Genomic DNA, 21,643 nt, shown 5'->3' on the forward strand with positions numbered 1-21,643 from the left:
AGAGGTATTTTGGGGGATTTCAAGCTCTGAAGAACCTGTAATTGATTATAAATGAGACCGTCTGCAAATATTCTATGCTGAACTGGAAACAATCAAATAAAGAAGTATCTCCACATCTGTTTTTAAGTACATAAATGTTTCTCTTTCCCTTAGGTCCTTACATGGCAATGACATTTCTGTTGTTCCTGAAGGTGCTTTTAACGATCTTTCAGCACTATCCCATCTGTGAGTATTCTGTCTATAATAATATTTATGTTAATATTTTGACTATGCCATAGCACTATTTGTTTTGCTATGACAATGTGGCAACATCTTTTCCCACGAGTCTGCGTGGATTCTTGAAAAGATCAGGAAATCAGACGTATCGGGTTGGCCAGGAGATCTCCATCAAACATTGTCCAAGATGGCTTCAGTCTAGTCTGCTGTACAGGAATATAAATGCTGTTGCCAAAACTCTGTGCACTGTGACCCCATCATCCCTTGTTTTATTTAGAAATATAATGGTTGCTAATTTGGTTAATGTAACTGCTCACAACTTTGGTAGTGTGGTCATGGGATGAAGGAGAAATTTAACCTGCATCGATGACACCCCCATTTTCAGTGTCTTTTATGAGACCTTGAGATGGAAGTTGCTTTGAGGTTGGGGCCTGCCATGCAGTAGCTTTTACACTCATGAATGCTTTTCTATCATTCTGTGTACACTTCCAACAGGTGAATATTGATCTTTACTCTCAGTAATGGCTACACATAATCTTCACGCACACAAACACACCTGCACATATATCCTACAGTTTCAGCCTAGTGGCTCTTCAGCAGAATGACTTCTGAGATGCTACAGATTGAGACACTGGGAAATGACATTTGCAGCACTGCCTTGGTTATGGGATGCTTTGGGGGGGGGGGGGGGAACAGTTGTCATGAAACTCCACACAGTCTTGCTACAACTGTTTTATTTTCTTGTTCTTGCTGAGCCTCCTGGCCATGAAATGCTTCATGAATCATATCCCTGCTCCCCAGTATGCAGTGCTTGAGAGCCCTTTGGTTGAGATGCTACCAAATTGAAATAATAACTATGACGACAACAGCTGCACAGTTACATCTATGGGGCAAAAGCCATTGTTTTTAATTTACCCTCCAGCCCCTACTATTATAGATTGTTAGGGTATGGTTATTTAAAAGTTTGTATTAATTGGCTGTAAAACCTTTGGTCAGTTGACCCCCTTAAGTGATCTATAGTTGCACTTCAGATGAATCCATGACCATAATACGGAAACTATTATGTCCACTTTCAGTTTCCTTTCAATTACTTGGAAAATGTTCTTTATGAATAAGTCTTGTTATAATGTTGAATTCATTTTTTTAAATATTTTGTTGTACCTTAAACATGTATATAATAACAAGGGATGCTATCACAAAGGTAGAATAGACATTGCTCTCATGGTATGGGAGTCCATAGATTTATTAGATCTCGGATGGTCTGTGACCTACCCACCCACTCAAAAAGTGAAGAATGTTGCTTTTTTAATTTTCAACTTGATGGCATTCATTCTAGATTAAAATCATAATGATTTTTATTACTTTTCGACATGGTCAAGAACTATAAAGATTTCACAAAAATATATACAGTGAGCAATTTGTATCCAGTGAGACTTGAAATCCATGGATGCTGAAGTCTCATTATATACAATGGCATCTTAAAATAGTGTCCCTATTATAAAATGGCAAATCAAGTTTGCTTTTTGGAGGGTTTTGTGTGTGAGGGGAGGGATATTTTAAAGCTGTAGATGGTGGAATCCATGAATGCAGAACCTGTGAATGTGGAGCACTGACTGTAAACAGAGTAAACATAATTGTAAGATAAAAACTCATGAGAAGAAGGGAATGGTGAGGCATTGACAGCATTTCTTGGCACTATTCATTGTAAGGCTGAAGACTTCCCCTACATGTGCCATTCCCAGTGCGAACTTGCCTTGTCAGTACCTAATATCAATTTGTTTTTATTGTGATGGGGAGCAGGGTATGGAAATCCTGTTTCCTTCCAATTTTTCATTTACCGTTAACTTTTTAAAGTTAAATCCTTTGTAATGACTTTTTTACACAATTGCTTACCCCAAGGCTCTCTTGAAGCCCATTTTGAATGAAAGAGTCCTTTTGCTTCCAATTTCAAAAGGTAGTGCAGTAGAAATAGTTATATTTTCCACTGTATTCGCAAATTTCTGCAGTAGCTACTTTCTGTTTTTCCTCTACAGTGCCATTGGGGCAAATCCACTTTATTGTGACTGCAATATGCAATGGCTGTCTGATTGGGTCAAGTCAGAATATAAAGAACCAGGCATAGCCCGGTGTGCAGGTCCTGGGGAAATGGCTGACAAGCTACTCCTTACCACTCCATCTAAAAAATTTACTTGTCAAGGTATGTGCTTTTTTTGTTTTGTTTTTAAATGTAATCTTCAAGTAAGCTTGGGTATTTTAGACCAGAACAGTTAATTGGAAATATGTTGTGTTTTTTATATATTAATGAATCAACACAGAATGCTTCTGTTGCATACTGCAAAATGGAAGATATTTACTACTCGTGCAGTGTCTTGACAACATAGTTTCTTCATGTTGGTAGCTGGCAGAATGGCTTCAGAAGTTTTGAGAAGGTGTAATATTATCAGATAAATTAGTCATTATACACATCATACATTAGTAATCCATCCTGTTTCCTGTTGAGTGTACCTGATAAACAGATCTGTTTAATATCACAGGTTTGTCGTGTTCATACCTAGCTTTTTTGGTAAGAAATCTAGCCATTTTATAGATTATTTTTGTGATATTCTCAAATTCTATTGATTCTATTATACTTATGGAATATAGCTTCTAAGGGCACCTGCAAGTATATATGTCTTTGATGGTAGGTCTTGTTGCTTACTACTGTGTCTTCAGGTGCTTGAACTCATTATATGCACTCATGCTCATAATTAAGAATGAAAAATTTTACTGTAAGGGAAGGCTTCATGCAGTTGAAAGTTCAAGACTAGGAAGGCTTTTCACACTATAAAATTATTAAACAATCATTCGATTTTAAGTGTAATGGTGCCAATTTATGGAAGTACAAGGCATGTATTAAGGCACTAAAGCTCTCTGGTATAAATTTTTAAGTACCCCTCCCTAAATTGCAGTTCTCAGATTTACATAGGATGCAACTATGGCAGTTAAGGTGGTATGATAGTGCTTAACTTGTCATGTGAAAGTGCCCCATGTTAAATGAGTTTCTAAGAGCCCTTCCAGACAAACCCTATATCTCAGGATCTGATCCCAGGTTTCTGCTTTAAACTGGATTATATGAGTCCACACTACTAGATAATCTGGGATAAACAGAAAACTTGGGATCAGATCATGGGATACAGAGCCTGTCTGGAAGGTCCCTAATTTGTGTTTCTGATTGACGAAACTGCCTTGTTTATTTTTAAAGTCACATTTATCTTTACTTTTATTTATTTCCCAATGGCAGCTCAGGGTGACATAGTTCTCAATCTGCTTTTGCCCTGTAAGGTGGACAAATCACTCAGTGACTTCCCTAATTGAGTTGGGGCTTGAACATGTAGTTCCCAGGTCCCAATCTAATAACTACTAACTACTACTGAAATTGGGTCTTATGCATTAGAAATATTGTAAATGGACAGCATATTTGTACTGATATTTCTTTCCCAAGAGCATTTACCAGCTCCCATTTACAATATTTTATATGAGCATATCACATCTGATAGATTTTCTTTTAACATTTATCATTTCACAATTCACACCTTCTTCTAGAGATTCCAGGGCCTTGTGGTTTTCTAATACCAGGTAAGACTGTAAAGAGCCCCAGACTGGATTTGTTTCAGACAAACCTTCTGACTTTCCCTACATGTTTCGAAGCAGTTTTTTTCCTCAATGACATGCATGTTGTTTGTCTTTTCCCTCTTTGCTTGGATGATTTTATGGATATTTCCCTGTTATGTACAAGAATACTTTTTCTAGCATCTAAATTATCATTTGTTGTTAAAAGGTTATAAGTGATCTATCCTTTTAAATGGATGTTACCTTAACCATTTCATTGAATGTTACCACTTGGCAGCCATTATATCCTATCCTATCCCTTCAGCTTTGTATTGATGAGTCTTTCAGTTCCTCAACTAAGATTTATTTATTGCCCTCTTTTCCTGCTATTTCATCAGTCTTTTATAAACATAACAGAGGTGGATATAGATGCAAACCCCTTCACTACAATAATTGGTCTAGATCAGGACAACGCAGTTAGTACTAGAATCCTGACATCCAGGTCTTAAGTTGTGCCATTGTATTATGTTTTCTTGTTTACATGCCATTTTAAATTATTTGATCATCTCTTTTAATTTTATATATAAGATTAAATTTCTTTCCCTCTTTGGTGTGCTTCTTGAGCTCTGTGATACAATCTCTTTGTGCTGCTGCCATTCCCACTGTAGTAAGATTTTATGAATGAAGACTGAGTAAAATATTGATCACTCTCTTCGTTCAGTAGTATTGCTTCCTAAAGCAAGCAACTCTGTCCTCACTAACTCTCTGAATGATATTTGTTGTCATCTATTCTAGCATTGACAAGTTCCTAAAATAAATTGCTATTTAATCCCCCCCCCCCCCCCCCGCAATTGAGTAGAAAGTGATGGAGAACCACCACTTAAGTGTTGGGCTCTGGCTCTGGAGATCAGGATTTGAATCCCCATTCAGCCATGCAAACTCTTTGGTGAGCTTGGAAAAATCACATTCGCTCAGCCTCAGAGGGAGGCAAAGGAAAACTCTTCTGAACAAATCTTGTACAAAAAAACCCCTATGGTAGGTTCACCTTAGGGTCACCAAAAGTCAGAAACAAATTGAAACCACACATCAACAGAAGATGATATGATTTAGTGTGCATTCTCTGCAATCTTTTTCTCTTTTGCTTATCCTCTTCTATGAGTAGTTTTTTCTGACAGATAATAACAATATTCCCCTTTTTCCTTCTCCTCTGATACAATTTAATTCCCATTACAGCAGATTTTTTAATCTAAAATTACTAGTTAATTTGCCATTTTTATCTTGCTGAGTCTCTACTTTTACTCTAAACAGTAAATGCTGCCTCTTGAGCCAGCACTAACTTTGTTTCAGCTTACAAGTCCTGCTGTGTTTCTCCTTTCCTCCTCACCCCATTTTCTTTAATCTTACTTGCATTTTTTTACAGTGCAAAGGCAGTAGTTGACCTATTGAAGTCTGTGTTTGATCTCTATTAGCTTCATTCTGTTTTCCAGTATTTTTCTAAATCTTGTTCCAAACAACCTTTAATCTATTCCGCATTGTGGTTATTACCAAGATTTCTAATTGACTTTTACTTTGAGTACCATCTGAATCCCTGTCAACCATTTACTTTTCTTAAATAATGTTAGGAACTCACTCTTTTAAATCCTTCCTCATAATGCTTATATCATGTAATCATTCCCTGGTTTCCTTCTCTTATTTTTGCAACAGATCTTGTTCATGGTTTTTTTTAAGGTCCAGCTGAGTTCTGTTCTTGCAACGTCTCACAGTGTATAATAGCATATAGGACTTCCTAGCTAATTTCTCTAACAAGATTTCTCATCATCTGTTTTGTCAAACTGTTTTCCTTTCAATGACAAAAATGATGCTTTTGTACTATGGACATATTATAAGAAGATATAACTTACTCATAGAAAGGCCATAATGCCTGGCAAAGTGGAAGGCAGCTGGAAAAGAGGAAGACCATATTTCAAATGAATGGACTCAGGGTGTATCAACACCTTGTATTTATCTCATTGACTATGATCATACCTTACAGCAAAGATATTATGACACCTAATATTATTTAACAAGATAAGAAAATAGTTTTAGAGAGAGAGACATAAGAGAGCAAGCCTAACTGGGGTGAATTGAAATGATATGCCACGTCTAAATTGTGAACTGACAATAACAAATGTCATAGCTATTGAACATGCTACCAAAGTAGCCTTCACATTGTCACCTCATTGCATAATGGATGCATAAAAAACATTGGCTAAATTCAATATTCGTTCTAGCAGAATGGACCTACAGAATAAGTGGGAACGTGGCAAATTCATTAGCAAAGTTATTTTTATACATTCCATTGATTCAGTGGATCTACACTCATTGGAACTAAGGACAGAATTTAGACCCTTGTTCCTGCAGTATTCTGTAATTGTATCAAATGGGAGATTATTATTATTGTTGTTGTCATTATTATTTGTACCCTGCTTCATCTCTTCCGAAGGAGACTCAAAGCAGGTTAACAGAAAAGCATTAGCATACAACTTAAAATATACAAATACACAAACATTAAAACAGGATTAAACATAAACATTTTTTAAAAATCCCAGTTAGAACATGTTCACCATGGAGATGGGAAGAAACACTGGGAAAACATCTAATTTTGCTCTTCCTTTAACATCTAAATCAGAAGAAGTTGTGTTTTAACAGCCCCCCACTGGTGAAGTAGCACGAAAAACTCTCATCGTTATTCTGCCATATGAGGAAAAAAAGAACTATAAAATCCACAATTTGGGAATAGTTTTATTAGATTCAACCAACATTTACTCTGTTTTGGCACTTCTTTGTTGATCCAAATGTTGCCCAACGCTTGAAGATTAGTTCTTACATGCTGTCGGACATACAGTGAACATATTGCTAGTTTCTCAGTCACTGTTTGACCTAGGTTTTGAGTCACTAAGGTACTTTCTCCCTTTCCCATACATATATCCAGGTCATAAACATATAATTTCAAAAATGCCAGACCTGTATGCCATATTTTGTAGGTTAAATTATTATATACTGGCTTGTTAGACATATGCCTCTAAAGCACACAAGTTGTTTGTTAATTGTAACTTGTATGATATTTTAGCTACAAATTCCAGCAAGTTGTTTGCTATAAGGCTACAGAAGCCCAATCAGAATCTGTTGTTTTGTTCATATAGCAACAGTGATCAGCCATCTGCTGAAACATGAGGTGCATAGACAGGTCCTTATGTGAAAGAAATATGGCCACAGCCACCAGTGTGCTCTCATATTGCCTAAGTGTTGACAAGTTGTGCAAGTACAACCTCAGAATTTTTGTTCCATCCAAGATTGCTGACTTAGCCTAAATGAAAACATGTGTAATATGAATAATGAAAGGCTTGTGTTTTTGACTATGAATTTATGTTTATTTGAAGGTCCAGTGGATATTGGTATTCTTGCCAAATGTAGCCCTTGTTTATCAAATCCATGCAAAAATGACGGAACCTGTAATAATGATCCTGTAGATTTCTACAGATGCTCTTGCCCCTATGGTTTCAAGGTATGGAAAACATTATGACATTGCTTTATTATATTTGTATTTTTAATAAGCCAATTTTCAGGGCAAGCCCTCACATTGATCCATATTGCCTCATCCAGCCTATTTTGGCTAGCAGTGGCACTTCAAAGTCTTGCTTTAGATTAAGTCTGGGATATCAGGGATTGAACTTGGGTTCTCCTGTACGCCACCTACACTCTCACTAAGCTGTGCTCCTTCTGTAGAAGAAGGGAGGGAAGAAGAAACAAAAGTTTCAGTGAAGTGGAAAGATATATCTCATTTTCCTATTTCCAGTTTGCCTTTTTTTCATAGTCTCACCATTTTGTTGTTTATTCCTAGGGCCAAGACTGCAACATTCCCATTCATGCCTGCATAAGCAACCCTTGTAAGCAAGGGGGGACTTGTCACTTAAAAGAAGGTGAAAAAGATGGATATTGGTACGTATTTTCATAAGAAAAAATAGTACAGAAGGAAAGTCCTACTGAGGTTGAAAGACTTGTCAAACTAGCCAGAGGAAAAAAGAAAGAAAAGCTTGTTTATGCTATTCATCTTTGATCTCACCAAGTAATGAGAAGAGTTGATGTGTATTGATAAGCTCAAACCACAGTGTCGCCTCTTTCAAGGCTTCTGTAGCATTCAGGAAACCAAGTAACATCAATGAGCTTAGTGTGTTTCTTTTTTAAATACGTTGTTATTAGTCAAGGCATAACAGGGGAAGACATCGTGTTGTTGACTCTATTATGCTAATTAATAGCTATCTAGATCCCTGCTGAAAATTCTCACAATTCAGCTGTTGTTCTGTGCGTTATATCAACAGACAGCCTGTAAATGATCAGATGTAAATCCCAGTGAAACAGAAAATTAATGATTCATTGCCAAACCAGCATGCCAGTGGATAAACATGCTGTGAGCATTTTTAATCTAGCGTTATTTAATCACAAAGTACAAGTGTCCCAGATGTACCTCATGAATTATGAAATAGTGTTGTTTAATAAACGAATCCAATAATTTCAAATAAGAATGCCGATCCATTCTTCTCCACTGGTTAGAAACAGTTTTGTATCCTGCTATTCATTAAGAAATTATCCTCCCTTTTTAAAAATTCTGGCCAAAGGTTGGGTTGTTTTCTATTTAAAATTATTATGAAACATTTTAATATCATGGTAAATTAACGTTTTAATCACAATGTAAGAGAACTGCATTAAATAAGAAGCACTCCAGAACAAATTGTGTGGTGGGGCTTATGCAAGATTAATTAATAAGTTTACCTTGAATATTAGTTTATCCCAGCACCCATACAGCCCCAAGTATAAACAGTACAACCTCTGTCCCCTCCCCCCAAAAAATGAAATTCCTTAAGTAGTGAGGTTTCAACAACCTCTCTTGAAAATGTCACTGTATTTCTTGAATCCTACTAGGGGACTGCTGTTCAGCAATTTTACAGAATCCCACAGAATTAGCTTTGATTGAGATTATGGAGATAATTTTAGTTAGGAGTCATCAATATATGTCTTGTTTTCATGAGCTGTGGAAATGTTGAGTTCCTGCGTAGACTGAGCAATGTACTATATGATGACCAATAAACTAGGAGTAATCTCTAAAATGAGACAAATGCTGTTGATGAATGATGTTTGTCCTGGTCTAAATGAGGTAGAATTTCTCTGAACCACCAGTTGTTTCCTCTGGGAATGCTGGCTAATTGATCTAGCCTTGTCGTGGTGCTTGTTGTACTTTTAAAGGTCATATATTATGTCATGTCATGGCCTATGGCTGGCACAATAAACAATTTATTCAGATCTATTCTTGTCACTTAACACTAAATATAAGCCCACAAAGGTTCAGCTTTGGTTTTATGAGGTTTACAGTTTGTGATACAAGTACTTTTTGTAGTTTTGCTTTGACTTTATACATGTTATAATTTTATTTCGCATTTCTTGGACACCTGAGTCCTACTTCCCACTTCTTGGCAGGGAATTGGACTGGATGGCCCATGAGGTCTCTTTCAACTCTATGATTCTATGTGTTTTATGGCCTAAAGGACAGCATACAGATACTTAGATAAAAATAAATGCCATATGTGATGGGTTGACCAAGGTCTAGTTTTTGTGGATGCAGTAAAACTTACAACTCTAGGTTACAAGTGCAGGGTCACATGAGTGTATGCCCATATGCTTTGACTTTCAGATCTTCTGTGTGTATTTCTTCCCCTGCCTCTCATCTCAAGAGAAAGATCAAAATAGAAGGGTCATTAGTGGTGATAGTCACACCCAGTGCTTTTGTATGTCTCACTTGTTTTGCTTTGGAAAGAGTAGAAGGGAGTGTTCGGTTACAAAAGCTTTACCTGCACCAGTCAAGTTTCATCCTCAGTAAAAACTGGATCAAAGGCACAAAGATGGCATCAGGGTCTAATTAAAATCAGGACAAACAGGAAGAATTACAAAGTAGTAGAAAGTGGGGAAAATGGTGGTGGTGGGGTGGGGGGGCTATTTCTCCTGAAGATATGAAATGTTTAGCTTCTGATGGAAGCTTCTGCTGAAAGGAAAACCTGATTTTTGTTTTATTAAAAAGCTTGAGGGGATGAAAGACACAAAGATTCTGACTCTATATTTGAGCAATAATCTTGATTTTTTTTTTCATTTACAGGTGTTCCTGTCCAGATGGATTTGAAGGGGAAAACTGTGAAGTGAATATTGATGATTGTGAAGATAATGATTGTGAAAACAATTCCACTTGCGTAGATGGAATTAACAACTATACTTGCTTTTGTCCACCTGAATATACAGGTAGGAAAAAAGGAGGGGGGACTTGTCTGTATATTCTAGTGTTTATCTAATCGCTATAAAAATATGACAACGTATGTTTTAAAGCTTTTGGTTCTGTTTTGTTGTAGTCCAATTGGCAAAGTGGTTCTTCATAAGACTCTTTAGAATTCTGTTAATTAAACTCTTCATTTTACTGTTAGTTCTGGCATTTTTAAAACTATTGCTTAATAAAAATATACTTATCTTGTAAAACAAAAGAAAAATACTGACATAGAAGGACAAATTTGTGGTTGACTCCATTGGAATGGTTTAAGATGTAATTCTGGTCATGATCAAGAAAAGTCGTTTTGAGCATGTTGCATGACACATTAATGCATCCCCACAATTGTATTTTGATTTTCATACTCTTGAGTTCTTCTACACAAATTACTATCTCCTTTACAGAGCAGGGTTAAACATTAATTTTCTAGTTTAGGGATGTGAATAACATGCATTAAGAAAAGGAAATAAAACTGACATTTGCTGTCTTGGTGAATTGTGACTAAGGTGTGTCATTTGAAGATGTTCACATCCATATATAGGGAGCAGAACAGGAGAGTCAGGAAAAAAATCATGGACCAATCCGGTCAGTGACTTCTTATGGAATCAACTGATCCATCAGGAATTTTGAAGAGCATTTAGGCCCTCTGGCTATCAGCTAGTTTAAAGGCTGGCATGGCAAAACATTGTTTGTGTTCCAAGAGTCTAGGTTATTACTATTTCATCTTTGCTTTTTGTTGATGCTTATAAAATTTCCTCTGCTGCTGTACTGATAAGAAATACGTCTTGTTTTTATTTTAATGTGGAGTTTAGGTGCAGAGAAAGAAAATAAGCTGCATGAAAGAGGAACTTTATTTTATTTTATTAACTGTGGAAAGAAGAAAAGTGCTAAATAATTGCAAGGTCAGGGGTTGTCTTGTGTTTGGCAAGAGAAACGATAGAGATAGAAAACACAAAATTCTTTAAGTATTATATTTTAACATGTGGTTTAAATTTTTCTTTCAAGATAGCAGGCTTACTGAAAGCCCTATAACATCAGACTCTACAATCCTCTGGTTTGGTGCTAGCAAAGGACATATCAGTTTGACTGCTTTGGCTTTGTGCCTTCTTGCTTGCTAAAGCAGAGTTAAGGGGTAGAGTAATAATAATGATGATAATAATAATAATCTTTACATTCTGTCTTTCTCCCTTACAAAGGGACCCAAAGCGGCTTTCAGCATATAAAATACAATGAAATACAATACAAAATCAGCATCAATCAAAATACAAATACAAAACATAATAAGCAATCAATAAAACAAACATAAATAAATGCACATTTTAAAACCGGTAACATTGTGGTGTCTTGTCAGAACTTATTTCACTTTTTTTGCTTATTGCGCTTCACATCACCCAATGAGGATTGACCTTCTCGTCAGCCTAGATTTATTTACAGTTATTTAACAACAGTGGATGTTTATCAATATATAGGCCACTTAATCTATATTGAGTAGAAGATGTGCTACCAGCTTCCATTTAAGACGATTGAGAAAATATGACTATGTTTAGCTACAGATAACTCTAGAACAAGACTGAGCAAATGTATACCATAAACTTACTACAGCTCACAGTATGGCTCCAACACACCGCGATGGCTCTCTGTGTCCTATGTAGAACATAGAAAGCAACTTCCATGTTGGCAGAGCTGAGCTATACCGTCATTATATCACATGGAGCCTCTTTAAAACAATTCAGAAAAGGTGGGTTGGAGCAAAGGAGTAGAAATTGCTTGTCCTTGCTCTACAAACATAGTTCTCTTTCCTTTTCCCCTTTTCTGTGGGCAACACAAGAGTATGCAACCATGTTGTCTAAAACATGACTCTCCTATATATATCTCGGAACCTGTCGTGTTTCATCCCGTAATACCTACTTGATGCACGAAAGTCTACTGAACTAATGTATATATCCATTCTTTAGTTCAGTTAAAATCAAGGAGTTATACTGTGCCATTCCAAGGGAAGGGTACAAAACCAGACTTAATAAGTTCAACTTTCAATAGATTTTGGCTGTTACTTTCATTGGCCACCATGCCCTGGTGAGCAGATGACATATCTGAGATGGATAGAATGTTTCAAGCAAGTAAAATCCTAGGCAACTGAAATCTTCATAGAGTCATAGACTATTGTTTATGAAAAATGCACATGCAGCTTTTAAAAATAGAATTTTCTGCAAAAAGTTTCCTGCTCAGCATTATTTATGTGAAGAAAACACACCTTTTTTACAAAACAAGCTGTGACTCTTCAGAAAATTAATTTTCTGCATTAAAAATGCTGTTCTCTATGTAAAACTGATGCAGTTTTGTGGAGACAGAATGTATTTTCTGTGCAGAAATGTTTCTCTGTTTGCATGTGCACCTTTTTTGCACAGAATAAATTCTGAACTGTGAATAGTAAAAATGGCACTTTTTAATGACTTTCTTATACCAAGGAGAAAAATGTTAAAATATTTTTACAGGACTTAAATATACTGAAATTTCTGTTGACTTATATCCTTAACCTGTATTTCTTGAACATTCTAGAAAGATGTGATCATCTGAACTTTATCTTTCAACTTGGTTTTTTTCCAGTCTCCTCTTTTTTTAGAAAAGTCAGTTGTAACTCTTCAAGGTTTTCTTGGCAATTTCCAAATTAAATCAAATTAAACTTGTGGCTCCTGTTTCCACTGAACTTGACCAACTTCTCATATTCTCACCTGGTCTGGTTGGTACCATGACCAGTTGTCCCAGGGCGTAGTCAATGGGGACACTTTGAATGTTTGCTTTGTGATGGTAAATGAAGCCATCCATTACTTCAGGGGTGAGAATGTACATCCCTTCAGAGGCTGGATGACATTTTCCAGTATTGCTTATGTTGGCTTGGGCTGTTGGGAGTTGGAGTCCAATAATATGTGAAAGGCTGCATAGCTGCTATCTCTGCAGTATTGTAATCTTTCTGATGCCCCTAGCAATGTTAAAATCACTTAACTGATCAATGAAAATGGAAAATGAAAGCATTCAGAAGGTTCTTGTGTTTTTCATACTGTGGTCTTGGATCCCTTTTCCCTGCTTTTTTCTCTCACACTCAGACAAAACAGAAAATAAGTCGAGCCTTTCCTTTTCCCCTTTTCTATAGTATGAACTCTCACTTTTGGCCATTTAATGCCAAATCATTTATTGGAAAAAAAAAATGGAATTATTCACACAACTCATTGTAAATTATTATTTCCTCCAAATGATACTTAATTCCATAATTGAATATTACTTTTCACCTCTAGGTGAAACAATGTTTAGTGGATTGCATCACTTCATAGCAATAGCCAAACTTGGCATATTTGTGTATGCTGTAATTGAAAACTGACAATTGGTTGTAATCTTTAAGCCAATTATTGCTAAGCCACTGAAACCATTTCAGCAAAAAATAGCCTAAAGATAAGTTCAGACAATCCACATTGAGCATGTGGCAGCTGGCAATTGAAGTGAGTTGTTACTCGGGATAGGTTTATGGTAATTTAATCATTTCTCCCTTTTTTACCAGTAGCTTTAAGATAAAACGTGGTCTTTAACAATCATATCCAGACTTGCTTTTACAGGTTTTAGGGACACGGATAATCTGCTTAGTTTTCTTTTGAATGGGAACAGTCAGGTTTGCTGGTCACAGTAATTTAAAAATGGATTTTGTGTTTTGTTCCATTTTGTTTTCATGGCTTTTATTTTTAGAAGCACTGTATACCTCTGGAAAGTCATTGTGGCAAGAAGAATGGAAAGCGGGGGGTGGGGGGTGGAATAATTCAGTAGTCAGTACTTGGGGAAAGTATCTATAACCTGGTGTTGTTTGTTACAAAAAGCTCCTTCTTTCCATGAAGGTATATTTTGGGGATTAGATTTATTAGGCATCATTACCTTAATTATCCTCCATGCCAGGGCTCCTTGCTTCCTCTTTCAAACTGTCCTTTCACTCATGTTGGGAAATGTAACTCAGGCCAGGAACCAAACAAATGTGAAGTGCTTGTTTCACACACACACATTGCCCCCAAAACAACATCAGAGCAAATAGCCCAGCTGATGTTTGGCCTTGAAATACCTGGTTGAAATACAGATATTTATTTGAATAATACCATATAATGGTTTCTTTCACATAAAGGTTGAGCAACCCTTATCTGGAATTCTGAAATCCAAAATTAACCAAAGGCCTAAATTGTCTACATGAGATAGTGGCACATTTGCTTTCTGATAGCTCAATGTACACCAACTTTGTTTCTGTCGCGAAATTATTAAAAATATTGTTTATAAGAATAACTTCAGTTGGGCATGTTTAGCTTAAAGCAGAGAAGGCTAGGAGGAGACATGATGGCCATGTATAAATATGTGAGGGGAAGTCATAGGGAAGAAGGAGTAAGCCTGTTTTTTGCTGCTCTGGAGACTAGAATGCAGAACAATGACTTCAAACTACAGGAAAGGGGATTCCACTTGAACATTAGGAAGAACTTCCTAATTGTTAGAGCTGTTCAGCAGTGGAACTCTCTGCCCTGGAGTGTGATGAAGGCTCCTTCTATGGAGGCTTTTAAATAGAGGCTGGATGGCCATCTGTCAAGGGTGCACTGAATGCAATTTTCCTGCTTCTTGGCAGGGGGTTGGACTGGATGGCCCACGAGGTCTCTCTTCCAACTCTAAGATTCGATGTATATAAGGTGTATATGAATTTAATTTTATGTTTAAACTTGAGTCCCATCTCTCTCCCCCCCCCTCACCCCCTCCCTCTCTCTGAGATATTGTAACATCCAAAATAAAATCCAAAACACTTCTAGTTCCACGCATTTTGGCTAAGGGATGCTCAACTTGTACCATATGGGTAGAAGATCTCAAGGTCTAACACATTAGTGTAAAGTACCTCTTGCATTTATACTACTAGACCTTTTGGTACTTGTTAAACCAACTAAATTAGTTTATCATTCATATTATTAAGGAAGTTCTGTCACTTATTGTAGTTTTCATTATGTCATTCACTGCTTTGGCTGATATGTTTGAGGGAGAGTAAGAGTGTTTTTACATACATTCTGCAAAGTAGAAAGAAGTCCCTCCATTATTTAAACTTCACTTCAAAACAAGGGTTTTACTTCAAACAACAAAGTACTCTTTTTGTTGCTGTACTTGAATCTAAAAACATCTTTACTCTGGCTCTTCTACAATGGAGGAGCAACATGGCTAACTGTAATGTCAAATCATTCAGTTCCAAGTCACAGCAGGAAGTCTCAAGTCACACTTTCCAGTATTGCTTGAGCAATGTAACATCATGGATTGGAGAGAGTGTACTCCTCTGAGCAGGAACTATGTGTACTTCCACCAGATTTCATAGCCACTGTTAGTATCATGGCTAATTGTAAACAGTTGACTAGTAGAATAGAGAACATGCATTTTATTTGGCAGACATTGCTAGCTCATTTCACTTGAGTCTAGTAGTTCAAGACTTGGAGCAGACTGAGGTAATAAATGACACTGTTACCAACCTGCTTAAACTATCCTCATAGGTATTTTGACAAAAATGGGCTATATCTGGGCATTTCAATTTCGGTTTTGTTTTGTTTTTTTCATTTTTGCACACAGTCTTTAGTCCGAAGGTTTTGGAGAAGCATGAATTTGCAACCAGTTCCAGCTTAAAACACCTTGTTTTAAGACTTTAAAAAAGCAATGCAAGATAATGAGGCATCTCATCCACTCTCTAACATAGCAATCAGTGCAAGAAGTAAACATTGTTTAACACTCTTTCTCAAGTTTCCAGAGTTCTTACAAAAGGGGATTTGTGCTCTTCTTGCTCTAAAATGTTATGTGTTGAAGGCAATATTATGAGTAGTATGCTACTTACAAACTCAGATTTCTTTTGATGAATAGCTGCTGGGAATATGATATATGGATTAAAATATATTTTAGAAATTAGGTTCTTTGTATTGAAAATACCAGTGCGCTGTAGAGGGAAATGTACCAGGTTATAATAAGAATTTCCAGTTTAAAAGAAAATTTCTTTTTTAAAAACTGCATTTTTATTACCTGCTGGTATTTGAGTGGAAAATATGGTTTGCATTTGCTTTTAAAACCAGAATTATCCTTAAGTACTGTCAAGAACTACATCACAAATACCAATATGGCATTACTCAATGAATTTTTATGAAGCTTAACTAAAAACTCATGGAAAGGAGTTGGAATCGGAACAAATAGAACCTTTGGAAATGAGAAACATTTCCAACTTTGCTGAACAATATTTGCTATGTAGTTTAAGTTGTGTCCTAATATATTTACATGTGTAACCAACCCAGATTGTTGGGACCATTAAGTATACATTCTGTAGATTGTGGCCATTTTTCTTGCTGCTTATTATCATCTGCTATTAAGAACATAGATATCTTGCAAGGCTCTTTCTATGCTAGTAGTGGAGCATTCCTCTTCTGTTTGTTTTGCTCTGCTGTAGATAAAACTGAAAAGCTTGCTTCACTTCTGCTACATCAACTTAGCTTTTATGCTGCTGTTAACTGTGCATTAATTTACTTGTGCTATGGTGTTTCGGTACAATGTAAAAGTCTCTTTGTCTCTTCTGTCTTTGTCACTGCAAGCTGCTAATCTGAATGAAGTGGAAAAAGGTTAGTCGCCTTTTAAGCCTTTTTCATTATCTATACGCTGTCACAGAATTCATTTTAGGTACAGGGCACTCTTCCAGAATGATTTCATTGATTCTGTTCAATTGATGGGCAGTGTTACTGATACAGTTCTTTGTGGGGATTTTTAATACTATATTCCAAAACAAATGGTTTAAAAATTATCAGATTTATGGTCTTCAATGTATGTACAGGCAATCTCCAAGTTATGAACAAAATAGGTTCTGTAAGTTTGTTCTTAAGTTGAATGTGTAAGTTAAAACAGGTACATTTTAAAAGTGTAACTCCAGCTAAATATATATTTATATGAGCTTTGCATAGCCTAGTGTTCTGCTGTGTGTTTGTTTTGTTTTCGTTTTGCTGTCTGTGCCCTTGTTCAGAAGATTTCACCTCACTTTTGGTCCCTGTGATAATTCAATTTTGAAAAATTTGGCTTGTTATAGAAACAAGGATTGGTGATAAAGCTTTAGTGGAGTCACTTTCCCCCATGATAATGCTTTCAGGAGTGATTTTCCCTTCCTAGGAATAGATTTCTCTTACTTCCTGTTGTCTCACCCTGTTTGTAGGTTGGATGTTTGTAACTCGGGAACTGCCTGTATTGAAATCTATCATGATAACAGTAAAGGCAACTAAAATGATTCATTGGGCGGGGGGGAGGGGGCAATCAGTATTTATAGGGTTCTGTACAAAATTAAAAGAGTAATAGAATGATTGAAAAATTAACTTCTCTGTTCCAGTGGACCAGTTACCAACACACTTTTCACTAGCACAGCTCTTATTGTATTGTCGAAGGCTTTCATGGCCGGAATCACTGGGTTGTTGTAGGTTTTTCCGGGCTATATGGCCATATTCTAGAGGCATTTTTTCCTGACGTTTCGCCTGCATCTATGGCAAGCATCCTCAGAGGTAGTGAGGTCTGTTGGAAGTAGGAAAATGGGTTTATATATCTGTGGAATGACCAGGGTGGGACAAAGGACTTTTGAGAACACATTATTTGAGAACACAGAAATGCTGGACCACTCTCACAACCACCATGTCAGACTACACAGAGAAGCCATTGAAATCCACAAGCATGTGGACAATTTCAACAGAAAGGAAGAAACCATGAAAATGAACAAAATCTGGCTACCAGTATTAAAAAACTCAAAAATTACTACAGTAAAACAACAGAGAGTAAACAATCAGGCACATCAAATCACTCTCAACAAAAGATTCCCCCCAGGCACTTCCAAGCCATTAAATGCTAATCAAGGTGGTCAGTTGAAACATTCACACCTAGCTGCAGCAAACAAAAGTCCTTTGTCCCACTCTGGTCATTCCACAGATATATAAACCCATTTTCCTACTTCCAACAGATCTCACTACCTCTGAGGATGCTTGTCATAGATGCAGGCAAAACGTCAGGAGAAAATGCTTCTAGAACATGGCCATATAGCCCGGAAAAACGTACAACAACCCACAGCTCTTATTATCTATTCTCATGTTGTTCTTTGAAATAACACCCCTTTAATAACTAAAGAACCAGACAGAAATAATTCTCTGTAGCAAAGGCTGAGAAATTCCCAGTTGAAATTATACCTTCTGTGCAAAGCTTCCAAAGTTGCTAGAAATTATCTCTCAACCTCATTTTGATTTAGGTGTTCACCTCTTAATATAAGAGATGAAATTGACTTGAATTAGCTGTGGCACTAATCCTTGTTTTATAGAGTTACCGAAGTTAACAGTGGGGGAAGCTAACTGCTAAATGTTATTTCAGATGAATATATTGTGTACAATTTAAAATTAGACATCCCAAAGCAACACCATATGATTACTAGCAATCACAATTGTTTGTGCTTTTCTCAGGTCAATATGCTTTAGTCTTCACATCAGATCATGAAGGATAGACTTGTACCAATTCCCTTTGGGCAGATAGAACAGGGTTGTGCTCCTAAAGCTGTCTTCTCCAACCTGATGACCTATGATTCTTTAAAATTTAACTCCCATGAATCCCAGCTTTTATGGGATTCAAAGAAATAGAAGGGGACCAGGTTGGAAACAGCTGTTCTGGTTGTGTATGATTTCATCTGACAAGTGAACTATAGACCTGACTAGAAAATTTAAATTGATAGAGGGAATTCAGTAAAGACAGATTATCTTGACAGGTTGAAGGGTGAACACAGTTGCCTTGAATTGGATGCCATTAAGTTACGTAGTCAGATAATATAACTGACCCAGGACTGTTTCAATACATTTTCATCTCCCTGTGGTCATCAGGAGGGAGATGGCAAGTACCAACAACTGCTTCCAAGTTTAATTCAAGAATCTGCTTGTCAAGAAAATGATAGTAACCAATCCTTAAGGTAGAGTATGGCTGGGAGGGGGTGGACACTATACAGTAATACCCATAATGTAGCAGTTTCTTGCAACTAGTAAAAGACTGCCACTATCATTTGCTTTTCATGAAGCATACTATGATTCAGAAGACATATATAAACACACTCTGGGGGTCCAGCTCTGCAGTGAACTAAGGGTAGGTATGCCACTTCACACAAGATAACTAGAATTACTCACCAATAAACTTTTCTTCTTTCTATCTTTCATTGATAACACACATTTCAGAATGGATAGCATTCATAATATACATTGGTTTATTTTCAGCCTGAGTCCTCTATTGTATAGTATTGAACTCTCTATTCTCAACTATGACTGCATCAACAGGTTTGCTTACTTAAGAACAACTTAGGCATTGTCCTCTGATAATTTCACTTATGGACAGGAAACGTTAAAAATCATTTCAAAAATAGGAAAGACTCACAAGAACTATAATCCTTTAACTCATTTCCTTACTGGAAATTTTCTTTTTCCAAATATTAACGGTAGTTGAGTGCTGTAACAACAGTCGGTATAATTGCTGTTTGGATGAAGATTTTTTGCCTCATTGACTTATCTGTCTATCTCTCTAGTGAGAGGTACCACACTTTCCTCCCCTTTTCCCCATATGATGGGGAAAGGGCAATGGGGCAACACATGTTACCACCCTTTCTCCCATCTGATGGGGACGGGGACAGGGCACTAACGCGCCTTGTCCTATCCCCACCATAAGATGGGGGAAGGAGGGAGAGCATGCGGGGCGCCATGAGGCTGCCACCAAAAAACATGGCCCCAAGGGCCATGTGAAGGGCTAAGTGATTCAAAGACTGTGTGTGCATCCATAACATTTTTTTTTAAAAAAAAAAAACTTTGCCTCCTGGCATTGCAGATCCTCATGTTATATCACAAGCTTCTTCTGAAATTCTACTTCGAATTTCAGAAAGAGACTTGTCAGGCAGATTAAAGGCTGCTGTTGAAGAAAAGAAAAGCTAAACCTCACTTGTGCACATGAAACTTGTTGCACAGTTACAGGATCTGGTCCTATTAAGTTTGATTAATGTCTTACACTACCTTTGACATTATTTTTAAGCTACTGACATTTTATGGGGAAGATTACAATTAAATGATTTGTTATTAGTATTAATTTGTGTTTTTGCTGGTGAAAAAGTATTAGCAGTAACTAGCTAACTATTACCAAACAAAATATAATTTTAAGTATGATCATAGCAATAGCATTTGTCAACATGAAAGATTTCTTTTTCGTCACCCAGGCAGAAAGGGAATTTGAGGGAGAGATAGGAAGGGGGAAAATTCAACAAAGAAAAGGGGGTAACGAAGGATGGTTAAATGAAGGATAAGTGAAAAGGAATGGCAAACATTTGGATTTTTTGCTTCTGTCTTCTGAGCCTTTAGGTGTCCAAGCAAGGAACTGGCATTCATCTTTTATTCACTGTGAGCCGTTATCTAGTTTCAGTGCAATAATAGAATATTATAGAAGATGCTTCAGCAGTTATGTAGGGTGGGGCCAAAATCATCCTCTATAACTGGATTTCAATATTTAATAATCCCTTTATTTTCTTTTGTTTTTAATTAACAATACCATAGTATCATATACAAATATATATATAGGAAATAACATTATATGTGAAAAACCAAATCTTGTATATGGTGACCAATACCGTAGTATTATATACAGTATATTTAGAACCCTTTTGTGATCTTTGGGCCACCCTGTATAAAGAGTTCAAAAGAAGATTATGTCTATAGTTGAACATAGGTAAAGAGCAGCCTGAGATCTACTGGAAAAGCCTAATTGCAGCTGTTCTGCTAGAGGAGTTGACTCCCCATGGCTGCTTCCTACATTGCTGCTTAAATATGTGAACAATGGGGATGATACCAATATTCGTGGTCATTCTTCTAAGCTGTCCATCATTCCATCATTAACCTCACAAACACACACCAATATATTTCATTATGTATACATTTTGCTAGATAAATCTAAATGTTTTAAAGACATCTGATCTTGGAAGCCAAGTAGAGTCAGCCCTAGTAAGTTCTTGGATGGGACACTACCAATGAATACCAGGTGCTGTAGAAGGCAGTGGAAAACTATTAACAGATTAATTGCCTAAGAAAACCATATGATATTAATGGAGTTGCAGGCAACTTGAAAACATAAATACACACATTTTACTGGAGTGATATGGACATAAACTGTGGAGATAATTTAAGTGTCACTAACTAAAGGTTGAACAAGGCATGTATAAATCCGTGTTATATTTTTCTATTTACCATAGAATTACTGAAATCCTTTTGTAGTAATACAGAGTTCAGTTGCAATGCTTTGAACATTATTGTAACTGGAAGAAAGCAAGACCTTTTAGCCGCGATTCTGTGTCGACTGTAGTTAAGAACCTTAAAACCTCAGCTCCATAACAGAAGCATTAATTAGTTGTAAGAGAAATCTACTCACAACTGGGGAAAT

The 21,643-nt window shown here is 36.6% G+C and overlaps 1 protein-coding gene across 14 annotated transcripts in view; it reads left to right on the forward strand.

Moving 5' to 3' along the window:
- Positions 1-21,643, forward strand: part of SLIT2 (slit guidance ligand 2) — a 294,505-nt gene that overhangs the window by 253,458 nt on the left and 19,404 nt on the right. For 7 of the 14 annotated variants that reach the window (XM_067468990.1, XM_067468992.1, XM_060777894.2 and 4 more), the window contains 7 exons: positions 154-225; positions 2,250-2,413; positions 3,799-3,831; positions 7,224-7,348; positions 7,685-7,782; positions 9,989-10,128; positions 16,765-16,791. In XM_067468990.1, coding sequence (XP_067325091.1) covers positions 154-225; positions 2,250-2,413; positions 3,799-3,831; positions 7,224-7,348; positions 7,685-7,782; positions 9,989-10,128; positions 16,765-16,791 — 659 coding nt within the window. The remainder of the gene's footprint in view (positions 1-153; positions 226-2,249; positions 2,414-3,798; positions 3,832-7,223; positions 7,349-7,684; positions 7,783-9,988; positions 10,129-16,764; positions 16,792-21,643) is intronic. The other 7 variants (XM_067468994.1, XM_067468988.1, XM_067468991.1 and 4 more) reach the window with 3 other exon arrangements.

The sequence above is a fragment of the Anolis sagrei genome, chromosome 5, assembly GCF_037176765.1.
Source record: "Anolis sagrei isolate rAnoSag1 chromosome 5, rAnoSag1.mat, whole genome shotgun sequence".
Lineage (NCBI taxonomy): Eukaryota > Metazoa > Chordata > Lepidosauria > Squamata > Dactyloidae > Anolis > Anolis sagrei.